This window comes from Emys orbicularis, chromosome 21 (genome assembly GCF_028017835.1).
Source record: "Emys orbicularis isolate rEmyOrb1 chromosome 21, rEmyOrb1.hap1, whole genome shotgun sequence".
NCBI classification, from domain to species: domain Eukaryota; kingdom Metazoa; phylum Chordata; order Testudines; family Emydidae; genus Emys; species Emys orbicularis.
In genome coordinates this window covers 21,562,004-21,578,047 of record NC_088703.1, presented here as the reverse complement: position 1 = coordinate 21,578,047, position 16,044 = coordinate 21,562,004, and the positions used below count along the sequence as shown (strand labels likewise).

Here is a 16,044-nt window from a genome sequence, read left to right as displayed (position 1 = left end):
ATCCACGGCGAAGAGGCCGAAGAGGAGGAAGAGGGTCAGGGCCAAGGTCCATTCGCAGGCGGCGGCTTCCGACCGCAGCCCCAGCCCGTGCAGAGCGAACACTGAGCCCGAGTCAAGGGCAACGGCTGGGCGGTGCCCCTCACTCCCGACCCGCAGCCCCCGCCCGCCCGGCTCCGCCGGCGCCCCTCACTCCCGCCCCGCAGCCCCCGCCCGCCCCCGCTCCGCCGGCGCCCCTCACTCCCGACCCGCAGCCCCCGCGCGCCCCGCTCCACCGGCGCCCCTCACTCCCGACCCGCAGCCCCCGCGCGCCCCGCTCCACCGGCGCCCCTCACTCCCGACCCGCAGCCCCCGCCCGCCCCGCTCCGCCGGCGCCCCTCACTCCCGACCCGCAGCCCCCGCCCGCCCCGCTCCGCCGGCGCCCCTCACTCCCGACCCGCAGCCCCCGCCCGTCCCGCTCCGCCGGCGCCCCTCACTCCTGACCCGCAGCCCCCGCCCGCCCGGCGCCCCTCACTCCCGACCCGCAGCCCCCGCGCGCCCCGCTCCACCGGCGCCCCTCACTCCCGACCCGCAGCCCCCGCCCGCCCCGCTCCGCCGGCGCCCCTCACTCCCGACCCGCAGCCCCCGCCCGTCCCGCTCCGCCGGCGCCCCTCACTCCTGACCCGCAGCCCCCGCCCGCCCGGCGCCCCTCACTCCCGACCCGCAGCCCCCGCGCGCCCCGCTCCACCGGCGCCCCTCACTCCCGACCCGCAGCCCCCGCCCGTCCCGCTCCGCCGGGGCCCCTCACTCCCGACCCGCAGCCCCCGCGCGCCCCGCTCTCCACCGGCGCCCCTCACTCCCGACCCGCAGCCCCCGCCTGCCCCGCTCCGCCGGCGCCCCTCACTCCCGACCCGCAGCCCCCGCCCGCCCCGCTCCGCCGGCGCCCCTCACTCCCGACCCGCAGCCCCCGCCCGCCCCGCTCCGCCGGCGCCCCTCACTCCCCACCCGCAGCCCCCGCCCGACCCGCTCCGCCGGCGCCCCTCACTCCCGCCCCGCAGCCCCCGCCCGCCCCGCTCCGCCGGCGCCCCTCACTCCCGCCCCGCAGCCCCCGCCCGCCCGGCTCGCCGGCGCCCCTCACTCCCGCCCCGCAGCCCCCGCCCGCCCGGCTCGCCGGCGCCCCTCACTCCCGCCCCGCAGCCCCCGCCCGCCCGCCGGCGCCCCTCACTCCCGACCCGCAGCCCCCGCCCGCCCGGCCCGCCGGCGCCCCTCACTCCCGACCCGCAGCCCCCGCCCGCCCGGCCCCGCCGGCGCCCCTCACTCCCGACCCGCAGCCCCCGCCCGCCCGGCCCCGCCGGCGCCCCTCACTCCCGACCCGCAGCCCCCGCCCGCCCGGCCCCGCCGGCGCCCCTCACTCCCGACCCGCAGCCCCCGCCCGCCCGGTGCCCCTCACTCCCGACCCGCAGCCCCCGCCCGCCCGGCCCCGCCGGCGCCCCCTCACTCCCGACCCGCAGCCCCCGCCCGCCCGGCCCCCCCGGCGCCCCTCACTCCCGACCCGCAGCCCCCGCGCGCCCGGCCCTGCCGGCGCCCCTCACTCCCGACCCGCAGCCCCCGCCCGCCCGGTGCCCGTCACTCCCGACCCGCAGCCCCCGCCCACCCCCTGCCACGCCAAGGATACTGGCCACAAGCAGGGCCGTGCTGCCCGCACTGAGACAGAACCGGGTTGGTCCGATCCAACGCCCGCCGTGATGCGGCTTCACCCGATTGGTCAGCGCCGCCTGGACCCAGAAATAAACGACGCCCACGACGAAGGCCAGAAACGCCCCAAACAAGTGAGTCTCCAGCTGGTTACTTTGCTGCCAGGGCAGGAAGGGAGCAGGTGGGAGAGCGCCCCCCCCGCCACAGCACCCCCCCGGGTGCCCCCCCGCCCGCACAGCACCCCCCCAGGTGCCCCCCCGCCACAGCACCCCCCCCCGGGTGCCCCCCCGCCCGCACAACACCCCCCTGGGCAGTCCCCCCATGCATAGCAGCCCCCCTGAGCTGCCCCCCATGAACGGTGCCCCCCCAGGCTACCCCCACACACAGAGCGCCCCCCCGGGTGGCCCCCCCCACGCACAGCACTCCCTCTGGGCAGTCCCCCCATGCACCGCGCCCCTCGCAGGCTGCTCCCCCCAGGCTCCCCCCATGCACGGTGCCCCCCACTGGGCTCCCCCCCACACTCCACCCCCACGCACAGCTCCCCCCCAGGTTCTCCCACACACAGCGTCCCTCCCCGGGCTGCCCGGCCCACGCAGAGCACCCCCCCAGGCTGCCCCCCCCCACAGCGCCCCCCCCCACTGGGCCCCCCTGGATTCCCCCGCACAGCACCCCCTGCTGGGCCTCCCTCCCGCCCCCAGTGCCGTACCTGGAAGTTGCCCACGACAGAGGCTCCCAGGGCACAGAGCAGCCCCAGGCCGAGGCCGGCCGTGTTCAGGGCGCAGGGACACCCCCAGTCCCGAACCTGCTGGAACCTCAGGCAGCTGATCCAGACGACTGGAGGGGAGAGGCCCAGGTCAGAGGGGCCGGCGCCCCCTAGAAGGGACAGGCCCCGTGCCCCATTCCCCACCCCCTGAGCCAGCCAGTCCCTGCCCTGGGGCCGGATGGGAGCCAGCGCCCCCTAGTGGGGACAGGCCCCCGTCCCCATTCCCCACCCCCTGAGCCAGCCACCTCCCTGCCCTGGGGCCGGATGGGAGCCAGCGCCCCCTAGAGGGGACAGGCCCCGTGCCCCATTCCCTGCCCCCCTGAGCCAGCCAGTCCCTGCCCTGGGGCCGGATGGGAGCCCGCGCCCCCTAGAAAGGACAGGCCCCTTTCCCTGCCCCCCTGAGCCAGCCAGTCCCTGCCCTGGGGCCGGATGGGAGCCCGCACCCCCTAGAAAGGACAGGCCCCGTGCCCCATTCCCTGCCCCCCTGAGCCAGCCAGTCCCTGCCCTGGGGCCGGGTGGGAGCCAGCGCCCCCTAGAGGGGAAAGGCCCCGTGCCCCATTCCCCACCCCTCTGAGCGAGCCAGTCCCTGCCCTGGGGCCGGATGGGAGCCCGCGCCCCCTAGAAAGGACAGGCCCCGTGCCCCATTCCCTGCCCCCCTGAGCCAGCCAGTCCCTGCCCTGGGGCCGGGTGGGAGCCGGCACCCCCTAGAGGGGAAAGGCCCCGTGTCCCATTCCCCACCCCCTGAGCCAGCCAGTCCCTGCCCTGGGGCTGGGTGGGAGCCGGCGCCCCCTAGAGGTGGCTGGTCCCAGCATCACTTACCCAGGAACGCCCCCACGTTCAGCACTTGACTGAAGATGCAGCTCTGGGGAGGGTCGGAGCCACAGGTGCTGGGGAAAGAGGAGAGAGACCCCAACAGATACAGCCAGGCTCTGGCCCTGCCCCACCACTCGCAGAACCCAGCCCTGCCCCCACTGCAAACAGGTGTGACTCCGGATTGACCCCAGGGGCTGAGATCAGAACCCAGCCCTACCCCCGCTGCAAACAGGTGTGACTCCAGATTGACCCCTGGACCTGAGATCAGCATCTGACCCACCTACCTGATATACGGGAACCCGACTGTGATGTTCACAGACCCGTTGGCCACGGACATGGCGTATCTGCGGGGGAAAGGTGGGCGTGTGACAGAGCTGGCCCCGAAGGGAAGGGGAGCAGGAGCTCAGGGTCTCAGAGTCACCCATCAAACTCCCTCCTCAGCACCCTCCCTCTGACCCACCCCCTGGAGGGGACAGGCCCCGTGCCCCATTCCCCACCCCGCAAGTCAGCCAGTCCCTGCCCTGGGGCTGGATGGGAGCCAGTGCCCCCTGGAGGGGACAGGCCCTGTGCCCCATTCCCCACCCAAGGCAGGCAGGAAGCCCCAGGGAGAATGGGGAACTCATCTACCCCCCCATACGTTACTTACACCACCCAGAAGCCCACAGTGCCCCAGATGGCCAGCAGGACAGGGAGCAGGGCCCAGCCCCACATGGCAGAGACCTAAACAGGGGAAAGGGGGTGAGACACTGGTAAGGGGGGAGAGCCCCCCCACTCCTTCCCTCTCCAGAAGGCTGGGTTCCCTCCCCCCACCAAAGAGAGGCTATAGCTTGGGGGGAGCCCTTTAAAACATCCCCCACCCCAGCCCCCTCCCACTATTTAAAGGCACAGGACGCCTCTAATGTCCCTCCCCCACATGCAGGAGGATCATGGCTACCCCATGCTGCTGCCCTGGGGAGGAGGGAGTGCTGGGGGGCTCAGAGACACCTGGCTGGGGTGTAATTAGGAGCAAGAAATATCTTGCCCCCTCCCCCGCCAGGATCAGGGCTGGAGGAGGCAGATCCTGCTAGGAGCCAGGACGCCGGGGTTCTCTCCCACCTCTGTGCAGGCAGTGGGGTCTAGTGGTTAGGGGAGCTGGGGGGCTGGGAGCCAGGACGCATGGGTTCTATCCCCAGCTCTGTGCAGGCAGTGGGGTCTAGTGGTTAGGGGAGCAGGGGGGCTGGGAGCCAGGACGCCTGGGTTCTCTCCCAGCTCTGTGCAGGCAGTGGGGTCTAGTGGTTAGGGGAGCTGGGGGGCTGGGAGCCAGGATGCCTGGGTTCTATCCCCAGCTCTGTGCAGGCAGTGGGGTCTAGTGGTTAGGGGAGCTGGGGGGCTGGGAGCCAGGATGCCTGGGTTCTGTCCCAGCTCTGGGAGGGGAGTGGGGTGTAGGGGTTAGAGCAGCAGGGGCTGGGAGCCTGGGTTCCTTTCCTGCTTCTACCACTTCTGACCACAGCTCCCCGGCTCAGTTGCCTCAGATGAGATAGGGCGGATGGATACCTACCCCTCCACCGAGCTTCTGTCACAGAGACATCTCCTGAGCTGCCCGGCGTCTCTGCCCTGACCCCCACGTCTCTGGCTGGGGGCACAGGGGCCCTGTCACCTGGCATGGCCCCACCCTGGGACAGAGAGCAGCCCTGAGCGCTGGCTGGGGCCAAAGTGCAGGTGTGGAGGGTTGTACCTGGGAGGGACTATCCACGGGGCGGGGGGGCTCACCCTGATACAACACAGGTTCTGTGCCCATCACATTGGCCTGGGGGCTGGGCAGGAGATTGTTGAATGCTCTTAAAAACACAGACACAGGACTCCTGGGTTCTCTCCCCGGCTCTGGGAGGGAAGTGGGGTCTAGAGGAGGGGGGCTGGGAGCCAGGACTTCTTGGCCAGAAACCCCCCAGGAATTTGGCTTCCCCCTCCCAGGTCTGGAGTGAATCAGAAGCGGTGCCCCCTAGCAGGGAAAGACCCCATATCCCACCCCACAGTCAGCCTGCCCCCTAGCAGAGCCCTCCCCGACAGCCCCATCTGGGCCTCACCAGCGGTTCGGGGAGGTCTGGGGGTCACTCGACAACAGGGTCCATCTCAGCCGAGCCCGGTCGGCTCCCCAGGGTGTCTGGGCCACGGGGTGTGAGTCTTCCGACAGCTGGTTCCTGCTGACGTCTGGAGACCTTGGCCTGGCCATGTCCAGAGGGGTAACATTCGCTGCCTGGCCTGCGGGCGTCCAGGAGCCAGGAATGGGTTTATATGGGGACACTGAGATGCGACCGCCTCTGGGGTGGAGCACGGAGGCTAGTTATCTAGGGACCCCCTCGCCCGGCTTAACAGCTGCTTCCCACCCTTAACTGTTCCGTACCCGCCTCAGCGTGTGGCTTTGAGGAGCCTTCCTCCCCGGTACCCAGTTTGGTTCCCCTTCCCACCTGTGAAATCCCCTCGCTTGGATTTAATCGCTGGTGAATGTTTATGTTTACCGTAGGGCCTACCAAAATAAATAAATAAATTAATGGAGATATCCTATCTACTAGAACTGGAAGGGACCTTGCAAGGTCATCGAGTCCAGCCCCCTGCCTTCACTAGCAGGACCAAGTACTGATTTTGCCCCAGATCCCTAAGTGGCCCCCCTCAAGGATTGAACTCACAACCCTGGGTTTAGCAGGCCAATGCTCCAACCACTGAGCTATCCCTCCCCACCAAGGCATGAGAGGGGCTTGTGCAATGCCGACCCGCTGGTCTTGTTTTGAGCCTGTTTCCTTTTCTTTTAATTGAAAGCTTGAGAAATATTCATGCAGTGTTTACTGTAGGGCCTACAACAACGCAAGGCCTGTACGTGCCTGAGAGGGGCTGGCGATAAAGTTGGTTGGCCTTGGACCCACGGGCCTCATTGTCCATCTGCCTGTGTCTATCTTTATTTAGGTGGACAATATGTTTACCAAGTATTTATTGTAGAGCCTACGGGAAATCACGGCTCGTGTGCACTTGAGCGGGCTGCCAATAAAGTTTTGTTGAGACCTCCCCCCCCCCAGCCCCACTAGAATCCCACATGGGCTACCTGGGTAACAATAGATGATTGGCAGCTGTCTGAGCCAATAATCAGAGGCAGTGGGCCAATCACGAAGGAGTATGGGTGGGTTTGCGGCTGGGTGTGATAAAGCGTTCCGATTGCCAGATTGACTGTCCAATAGAATGGGAAGGAGTATGACCAATCAGAGAGGACACTGGATGTATGGGGTGGGAACAGGATGATCGACAGTAACTTCGGCCAATGGACGCTGGTAGAGGCAGCGAGGCGGTCATAACTCGGTGAGGGGGCAGGAGTGAGATTAGATTGATAGCTGTACGAACCAATAGTACCCGGAGAGGCTGGCGAAGGGACCAATGGGTCCCCAGAAGGCAGGAGGGACAGGATTGGCACCCGAGTAGTCCAATAGAAGGCGGTGTAGGGGCGGGGCGGGTGGTGGTTGCTTGTCAGGAGCCCAATGGGGAGCGAAGGGGCCGGACGAACGATTGACAGACACCTAGTCTCACCAATGGGAAGAGCCGAAGGTTGGCCGCGTGGGTGAGGGGGCGGAGCGAGCGGGTGACAAACCCTCCGACCGCCCAACAGTAGCCGGAGGGTGGAGGCGCGGGGCCGCGCAGTGGGGGGCGGGGCGAGCAGCGACCGACACGCGGGCTGGCCCAATGGGAAGCGGCGGGGCCGGGCCGGGGGCCAATGGGCCGCGCGGGGGGCGGGGCGAAGGCCGCGAGGGCCCCGCGGGAGGGCGAGCGAGGTCCAGAGGCGGCGGCGGCGGCTGGGGCAGGTGAGACGCGAGCGGCCGCGGGGGGAGGGGCGATGGCGGTTCCTCCCCAACCCCCCCCCCCCCGGCTTCCTCCTGCCCCCCTTGTCCTGGGGGCCCCCATCCCCCCCCCCCCGCAGGGCCGCGCGCGCGGTGCTCGGCGCTGCACAGACACACACGGAACCCGACGCTGCCCGTTGCCCTCGACTGCCGCCCGCCCCCCGCCCCGTGGGGGCAGCGGGGGCGGGTGGGGCCGGGAACCCCCCTCCCCGTCCTGGGCCACAGCGGGGAAACTGAGGCACGGAGCGGTAACAACGCGGGGCCCAGAGCCCGGGAGGGAACCCAGGAGTCCCGGCGGCCGGGCCATGGCGCCCCCCCTGCCCCCGGGTTTCTCCCCCCGCCGCCAGTCGCGCTGTTAAAGTCTGTGTCCAGCTGCAGGTCATGGGAGGGGGGGCCCAGGGCGCAGTGCAGGGAGATGACCTGAGACGGGGGTTGGGATCCCGGACTCCTGGGTTCTCTCCCCCGCTCTAGAGGGGGTGTGGGGTCCAGGGGGTAGATCAGGGGGGCTGGGAGCCAGGACTCCTGGGTTCTCTCCCTGGCTCTGGGAGGAGAGTGGGGTCCGGGGGTTAGAGCAGGTGGGGATGGGAGCCCGGACTCCTGGGTTCTCTCCCTGGCTCTGGGAGGGGAGTGGGGTCCAGGGGTTAGAGCAGGGGGGATGGGAGCCAGGACTCCTGGGTTCTCTCCCCGGCTCTAGGGGGTTCTCTGGGGGAACCAGTAATGAGCCGCTGCACGAGGCCGGAGGGGGCGTTTCCTTGCATGCTGTTGTTTTTGTCCCATTCCTGGTCCCTGGTACCTGCTGAAGGGGAACCCCCGGGGCGGGGGGCCCGGGCTGTGTGAGCCGGAGCGGTGACCCCCGGGGCGGTGTGAGGGAACAGGGGGTGCTCTCCGCTGGCGGGCGCTGGGCTGCAGGGAGCAGAGGAGGTGAGGGATCCCTGGATACCCAGTCCCCTCGCCCCACCCCAGAGGGGCCGCGGCCCTGCCCCACCTCTGCCATACGCTGCTGGAATTGGGTGGGGCCGAGATGCTGAGGATCCCCCAGGGGTGGGGCCCCGGGGCTGGGCCTGTCTGGCTGTCTCACGCCCCTCCCCTCGCGCAGCGGCCAGCAGCATGCGTCTGGCCGGACCATGGGCTCCACGCGGGTGACGGCGAAGGAGCTGTGTGAGAATGACGACCTGGCCACCAGCCTGGTGCTCGACTCCTACCTGGGCTTTAAGACCCACAAGATGAACGTCAGGTCAGGGCGGGGCTGTGCGGCGGGAGTGAGGGGCACCAGGGAGAGGCCCAGGGCTGGGCTAGCAGGGGCTGCGGGTCGGGAGTGAGGGGCACCGGCAGGGCTGGGGGGAGCCCAGGGCTGGGCTAGTAGGGGCTGCGGGTCGGGAGTGAGGGGCACCGGCAGAGCTGGGGGGAGCCCAGGGCTGGGCTAGCAGGGGCTGCGGGTCGGGAGTGAGGGGCAGTGGGGTGGGGGGGACATGGTCAGGACTCTGTAGCACCCCAGTTCTCTCCCTCCCCCCAGTCCGCTCCCTGCCATCCGGAGGCAGCACCACCTGCGGGAGGCGGTGGAGGCGTTTCGCCGGCGCCGGGACCTGGACGCCGCCTACCGCGCCCTCCTGCTGGGCGAATGGGCCGGCCCCTACTTCAAGAGCCGCAGCCGCCAGCAGGAGACGGCGCTCAAAACCCACGTGAGTCCTGGGTCCTGTCCTGGCTCGGGGTGGGGGCCAGTGGTTAGAGCAGGGCGGGGGAGCTGGGAGCCAGGACTCCTGGGTTCTCACCCTGGTTCATGGTTCCTCTCGAATCCTCTCTCCCCAGATACTCCGCTACCTCCGCATCTTCCTCCCAGAGAGCGGCTTCGCGATCCAGCCGTGCAGCCGCTACTCCCTGGAGACCAACGGCGCCCAGGTGGTGTCCACAAAATCCTGGTACGGGGTCCTCAACTCACCCCACTCCCATTGTCGAGGGGTCCCCGAATAACCAGCCCCCACACCCACCCCAGAACGGCCGCAGCCCAGCGCCGGGCGAGGTGTCCCCGTATACCCAGCCCCCACGCCTCACCCCAGATGGGTTGCGTCCTAGCAAGGGGTCCCCGAGTAACCAGTCCCCGCGCCCCACCCCAGAGGGGTCCCCGTCTGAGCAGCCCTGGCGCCCGACCCCGTAGCGCCCGGCGTGGGGGCCGTGCGGAAGGCTGGGCAGGCCCCCCTGACTCGTCCCCCAATGCCCACCAGGGGGAAGAACGACAAGCTGGAGCTGCTGGTGGGCTGCATCGCGGAGCTGACGGAGCCGGACGAGAGCCTGCTGCGGGCCGGGGAGAACGACTTCAGCATCATGTATTCCACGCGCAAGCAATGCGCCCAGCTCTGGCTGGGCCCCGCCGCCTTCATCAACCACGGTGCGGGGGGCTCCTCCCCCAGCCCGGCCGGGCCCCCCGCTCCCAACCCAGCCGGCCCAGCCCTGGGCTCCTCCCCCAGCCCGGCCGGGCCCCCCGCTCCCAACCCAGCCGGCCCAGCCCTGGGCTCCTCCCCCGGCCCGGCCGGGCCCCCCTGCTCCCAACCTGGCCAGCCCTGGGCTCCTCCCGTGGCCCACCCGGGCCCCCTGCTCCCAGCCAGCCCAGCCCTGGGCTCCTCCCCTGGCCCGGCCGGGCCCCCCGCTCCCAACCCAGCCGGCCCAGCCCTGGGCTCCTCCCCCGGCCTGGCCGGGCCCCCCCGCTCCCAACCTGGCCAGCCCTGGGCTCCTCCCGTGGCCCAACCGGGCCCCCCGCTCCCGGCCAGGCCAGCCCAGCCCTGGGTTCCTCCCCCGGCCCAACCGGGCCCCCTGCTCCCAGCCAGCCCAGCCCTGGGCTCCTCCCCCGGCCCAACCGGGCCCCTGCTCCCGACCCGCAGCCCTGTGTTCTCGTTGAGATCTGCACAGACACTAGCCTCCCTCCACCTGCGCAGCAGGCCCCCTTCTGGGGGGCAGAGGTGGGGTCTGTCTCCCTGCCCCTCCCCCACCCCCCCCTTGGTCTCGGTGCTGTGAGGGTCACAGAGCACCTGCTCTGACACTGGCAGGGTGAGTCTGTTCTCCACCTTCTAGGTGCTGGCCAGGGCTGGGTGGGAGCCCGTGTCCCCTAGAGGGGAAAGGCCCCCCGCCCCATTCCCTGAGCCAGCCAGTCCCTGCCCTAGGGCCAGGTGGGAGCCGGCGCCCCCTAGAGGGGAAAGGCCCCATGTCCCAGTCTCTGCCCTGAGGCCGGGTGGGAGGCGGCGCCCCCTAGAGGGGCAGGACGTGTACCACCCCTTCTGGCTTCAGCCGCTGTCTGTAGCGGCAGCCTGTGGTTATCTCACCCCGGGGTGTTGGGGGCTCTGTGGGGATCTGCTCTGAGCGTGGGGGAGTCGCAGGCGTCTGACCCTCTTCTCTGGCTTCTCTCTCTTGTGTCTCCTCTTGTCCCACCGTGGAACCCGCCAGACTGCAGGCCGAACTGCAAGGTAAGGCCGGCTGCCTGGGGGTCCGTCCTGGCTCCGGGAGGGGAGTGAGGTATAGTGGTTAGAGCAGGGGTCTCAAACTCAAATGACCATGAGGGCCACATGAGGACTAGGACATTGGCCCGAGGGCCGCATTACTGATACCTCCCCACCGCCCCTGCTGCCCTCGGCCCCGCCCCCACTCCTCCCCTTCCATGAGGCCCCGCCCCTGCCCCGCCTCTTCCCACCCCTTCCCTGCCCCCGTTCCAACCCCTTCCTCGAAATCCCCACCCCAGCTCTGCCCCCTCCCTGCCCCCAGGGGGAGCAGGAGGGGTGTGGGGTGTCGTGGGGGCTCAGGGCAGTGGGTTGGGATGCAGGAGGGGTGCGTGGTGAAGTAGGGGGTCGTGGTGCAGGGTACGGCAGGGGGTCGGGTTGCAGGAGGGTTGCGGTATGGGGCTCAGGGCAGTGGGTTGGGATGCAGGAGGGGTGCAGGGTGAGGCAGGGGGTCGGGGTGCAGGAGGGGTGCAGGGTGAGGCAGGGGGTCGGGGTGCAGGGTGCGGCAGGGGGCTCAGGGCAGGGGGTTCGGCTGCAGGAGGGGTTCGGGGGGCAGGATCTGGCCCGGCGCGTACCGGGAGCAGGGCAGGCTCCCTGCCTGCCTGCCCTGCCCTGCGACGCTCCGGGAAGAGGCTGGAACATGGGGAAGGGGGGCGGAGGGGCTGTGTGTTTCTGTTGCTTGAGGCACCGGCCCCAGCAGCTCCCATTGGCCGCGGTTCCCCGTTCCCAGCCAATGGGAGCTGCTGGGGGCGCTGCCTGAAGCAACAGCCACACACAGCCCCTCCGCCCCCCCTTCCCCACGTTCCAGCCTCTTCCCGGAGCGGCGCAGGGCAGGCAGGCAGGGAGCCTGCCCTGCTCCCGGTACACGTCCGTCCGGAGTCGCTCTGGTAAACCCTGGGGGAGGGCCGGGGGGGCTGCGAGGGGCTCGCGGGCTGCAGAAAATCACGGGTTAGCGCATGGGGGGACTGGGAGCCAGGACTCCTGGGTTCTCTCCCCGGCTCTGGGGGGGGAGTGGGGTCTAGTGGATCAGAGCAGGAGGCGCTGGGAGCCAGGACTCCTGGGCTCTCCCCCCACTGAATGTGAGACCCCGGGGAAGGGAGGTGCAAGGGGAAGTGCCCGCCCATCTGTAAATTGGGGCTTAGGGTAGATTAGCCAAGGACTTTGAGACCCCTGCTAGGAGCCGCTGGGGGGCATCGGGGGGAGATCAGCGATGCTGTGGGGGGTTGGGGGTGGCGCTGACAAGCGCTGTGCACTCCTCATGGCCAGGGAAGGACACCCCCCCCCCAGTCCTGTGGGCGTGTCTGCGCCCCGTCTCCCAGCAGGACCCCGGCTGACGCCCCCTGTCCCCCCAGTTCGTCCCGACGGAGGGGAACACGGCCTGCGTCAAGGTGCTCAGGGACATCGAGCCGGAGGACGAGATCACCTGCTTCTATGGCGACGGCTTCTTCGGGGAGAACAACGAGCTGTGCGAATGCCGCACCTGTGAGAGGTGGGGGGGCTGGGAGCCAGGACTCCTGGGTTCTGTCCCAGCTCTGGGAGGGGAGTGGGATCTAGTGGGGAGAGCGGTGGGGGATGGGAGCCAGGACTCCTGGGTTCTGTCCCAGCTCTGGGAGGGGAGTGGGGTCTAGTGGTTAGAGCAGGGGGCTGGGAGCCAGGACTCCTGGGTTCTCTCCCTGGCTCTGAAAGCGGAGTGGGGCCTGGTGGGAGCCAGGACTCCTGGGTTCCAGTCTGCAAGGTCTCTGTTTCCTCAGGAAGGGGGAAGGTGCCTTCCGGCTGCGGAAGAAGGACCCCTTGCAATCTACCTCAGCCCAGAAGAAATACCTGCTCCGGGAGACGGACGGGCGGCTGCAGCGCTGGAAGGGGCGGGTCTCCAAACAGGCGCAGCAACAGAGCATGAGGCGGCGGCGCAGGGCCCGGCGCAGGAGGGAGCGTGGCCGCGGTAGGAGCCCCGGCCTGGGGGGGCTGTATCCCAGTGCCGGGCAAGAGGGCCCCAGATACCAACCACCCGCATGCCAGCCAGAAGGGCCGCGTCCCGGCGCCTTTGAGTGATGTCCGTTTCTCTGTCCTCTTGCAGCTTCCCGGCTCCGAGCTCTATGCCGTGGGCCGGCCTCCTCTCTCGCGGCTCTGGGCGCCGGCCCGGCGAAGGACCTGCGGATCTCCCTGCACGACTGCGTGGCCTGCCGGGCTGCGGGGGGAGCCGGCTGTCGGCTGCGGAAGCCGCTCTGGGTCACCCTGCCGTGGTGGCGCCCCAGGGCCGGGCAGCCGGGCCCTGCGCCAGCCGGCACCGTCGTCCTCCGTCGCTCCCTGCGCAGACGCCGCCGGGCGCAGTGGGACGACAGCTGCTGCACGACCGCCGGCCTGGGTGCCCCGCGGCCCACGTCGCCCGGCCCAACCCACGTGGAGCTGGGGGGCAGGCTGCCGAGGGGGCTGGCCGGGCAGGGCTCTGGGGCGGAATCCCCCCTGGCTGGGGAGCTGCACGGGGTCAGAGCCGCCGGGAGCTGCCTCAGACGGGGCCTGGAGGAGACTCGGCCGTGCGCAAGGCCCTCGGGTGGAGTTCTGGAGCTCCGGGCTGGGGTCACGGGGCCCCCTAGTGGAGCTCTGAAGCTGTGCGCTAGGGACACACAGCTCCGTGCTGGGGACTCAGGGCCCCCTGGTGGAGCTCTGGAGCTCCGGGCCGGGGACTCGGGGCCCCCTGGTGGAGCTCTGGAGCTCCGGGCCCCTGCTCCTCAGCCCCCCAGCCAGCTGGTCTGTCGGACCAGGAGTATGGCCCGGCAGCAGGCCACGGCCACGCCCCCCACCAGGCCCCGTCCCCCCACCCTGAGCCGCCGGCGGCCACCCAGCAAGGCGCCCCCAGGCAGTGACGACCCCAAGCTCTCCCTCTACGCCCATGTCCGCCTGGAGCCAGTGAGGCCGCGCCGGGCGGAGCAGGAGGAGCCCAAACGGACGGTGACCTTTCACCCCTTCGCCCCCCCGAAACGCCTGCGGCTGGTGGTGAGCCACGGCTCTATCGACCTCGACGTGGCCTCCAGCGAGGAGTCGGCCTGAGGCTCAGGGGCCAGGAGGGGCCCAGCTCCCTCCTCACCCGGCTGACCCCCCCCCCCCCCAGCCCAATGGGATTGCACTGAGCCGCTGCCCACCTACCCCATTGGACAGAGCTTTTCCGGAGCTCCTCCCACGCCAGGGGGCCCGGGGGTCTGCTGGCGACTGGTTTAACCCGGACCCTTTGGGGTTATTTATAGTCAGCTTGACAGGAGGCCCCAGGCCTGATAAGGGGCATGGATGCAAACAGGCTGCTGGGATGTGGGGCCTTTCCCCTCTAGGGGGCACTGGCCCGGGTCTGGCTCCAGCGGTGGGACTGGCTCCCTCAGGGAATGGGGCAGGGGGTCTTTCCCCTCTAGGGGGCGCTGGCCTGGATCCGGCCCCAGAGTGGGGACTGGCTGGCTCAGGGGGACAGGCCCTGATCCGACCCCAGAGTGGGAAGTGGTTGGAAAGCAGGGGGCTGGGCATCAGGATGGGGGGCACTGCCCCCCCCACCTGCTCCCCAGGCCGTGGGGCACAGGTCTGCCCCCGTCCTGCCACCGGCCGTGTACAACACCCAGACCTTGGCTAAGGCTTTCGGTGGGGCCTGGGCCAGATAGCCGGGGGAGGGGCAGCAGCACACAGCCTGGCATCCCCATGCACCCCCTATAGCTGGGGGCTGCACACAGGGCACCTCCAAATCCCATGGCCCCTGTCTCCCCAGCATCCTTAGCCCTTTGCAGGACAGCCCCGCGGCGGGGGCACAGGGTGGCGTTCGGATGCTGCCTGGCCCAGGACGCCTGGGTTCCCCCCTGGGCTGTACAGGGTGGTGAGTTCGTTACTTGATCTCGTTAGGGGCTCGGTTTGATCCCCCAGTTCTCACCTCAGAGGTGTCCCTTGCGTTTAGATTGGAAGGGCCAGATCTCTTTCCTCCCCCCTCCCTCCCTGTGTCACTGGGCGTTAGCTCCATCGGACTCAATGGGGCCAGCCCCCCCAGCAGGGCCTGCGGGCAACCCCCAATGGAGCAAGGGCCGATTAACCCCAGTGGGGGCCGCGGCCGTTCCTTCCCCCCCCCGGTCTCTGGTGCTAGTTCTGCGTTTTTTCTCCCTCAGATTCCCAGCTGCTGGAGGCAGGGGGTGAGAATCGTGTTTGATTAAAAAAAAAAAAAACCTTTCCCCCATTGGGGGAGGCCCAGGCGGCCCCCCCACAGCCCCCCAGAAAAAGGGGCCTGGCCTGACCCCATTGAAAGCTGCTGGGATGGTTTGCGATTGCATCCATTTTTGTCCCTGAGGCCCAGCTGGTGGATTTTGATCCCGGGGGCTGATCTGGGGGGGGGGCCTGAAGGGATTAATTTCTAACAAGCCCCGGCTCTTGGCCCCCTTGATCCTGGCCCCCTTACTGGCTTGGGAGGGGGGGGAGCGACCCCAGGCTGGTTAAAGGGGGCTTCTGAACGCCCCCCACCCTGGTTGGTGCATGACGTAGTGTTTAGGGTTCTCTGTAGTGGGGGGCCGGGAGCTGGGTCCAAAGGATAGTAGGGTCAGTAGAAGATGGGGGGGGGGGAAGCCAGGACTCCTGGGTTCTGGCCCCAGCTGTGGGAGGGGAGTGGGGTCTAGTGATTGAGGGGGGAGGGCTGAGAGCCAGGACTCCTGGATGCAGGCTGCAGTTGTGGGAATGGAGTGGCATGTGAGGGGAAAGGGGGGGGGGGGGAGGCAGGACTCCTGGGTCCCAACCCCAGATGCACCTGGGCCCAGTCACGTCACCTCTGTGCCTCAGTTTCCCCATCTGAAAAATGGGTTTCACACTTACCTACCTCACCGGGGGAGGGAGGAGAAGCCATTTCTGAAGCATCCAGGCAACCCCACCCCCTGCCAGGGTGCAGTGCCCCCTTTCCCTGCCCCCCCCATGGGGTCTGCAGAGCCCGGGCTTTGCGGACGGGGGGGGGGAGCCTCCTCTTTCAGCCCAGCTGCCCTGAAACTCCCACGTGGCTTGTGTTGGTGATAGAGAGATTCCCCCCGCCCCCAGTTCAGCCGCCCCTGCTCCCCCCAGACCCCTTAGGGCTCAGGGTTGGCCCTGCCAAGGCAGAGTGTGGCCGGACGCCTGGGTTCTTCCGGGCGGGGAGGGGGGGCGCTAACGCTGTTACACCTGTATCTCCGGGGCGGGGGGGCTCTGCACTGGCGGAGGGGTTGGGACTGGAAATGTGGCGTGACTCACCTGCACCCCCTCGGGCTACCCCCCACAACTGATCCCAGGATGGGGGGGGGGGTGGATTGGTGCTAGGGGCACAGGGTGCAAAGCTCTGGGGAAGGGAGGGTGGAGCCTGAGGGGGTTCCCAGCCCCCCTCTGGGGGTGGGGCCTTGCGGGGGGGGGGAGGAGCTCAGCTGGGCGTGTTTGTGTCGGGAGGGGGGTGGGGGGGAGAAAATCCCCTTTTTACGGGAAAAAA

The 16,044-nt window shown here is 69.5% G+C and overlaps 2 protein-coding genes across 2 annotated transcripts in view; one reads left to right on the top strand and one right to left on the bottom strand.

Moving 5' to 3' along the window:
* TMEM150B (transmembrane protein 150B) overlaps window positions 1-3,958 on the bottom strand; it is a 5,083-nt gene extending 1,125 nt beyond the window's left edge. Inside the window, exons 1-6 of the mRNA XM_065420885.1 lie at window positions 3,894-3,958; window positions 3,532-3,591; window positions 3,254-3,321; window positions 2,378-2,505; window positions 1,652-1,829; window positions 7-101 (exon numbers count right to left, since the gene is read on the bottom strand). Coding sequence (XP_065276957.1) covers window positions 7-101; window positions 1,652-1,829; window positions 2,378-2,505; window positions 3,254-3,321; window positions 3,532-3,591; window positions 3,894-3,958 — 594 coding nt within the window. The remainder of the gene's footprint in view (window positions 1-6; window positions 102-1,651; window positions 1,830-2,377; window positions 2,506-3,253; window positions 3,322-3,531; window positions 3,592-3,893) is intronic.
* Window positions 3,959-8,228: 4,270 nt separating this feature from the next.
* Window positions 8,229-13,631, top strand: KMT5C (lysine methyltransferase 5C). The gene is made up of 8 exons (XM_065421029.1): window positions 8,229-8,338; window positions 8,618-8,783; window positions 8,911-9,020; window positions 9,324-9,487; window positions 10,537-10,556; window positions 11,939-12,075; window positions 12,338-12,525; window positions 12,661-13,631. The coding sequence occupies exons 1-8, from the start codon at window positions 8,229-8,231 to the stop codon at window positions 13,629-13,631; spliced, it is 1,866 nt and encodes a 621-aa protein (XP_065277101.1).
* Window positions 13,632-16,044: the final 2,413 nt, after the last annotated feature.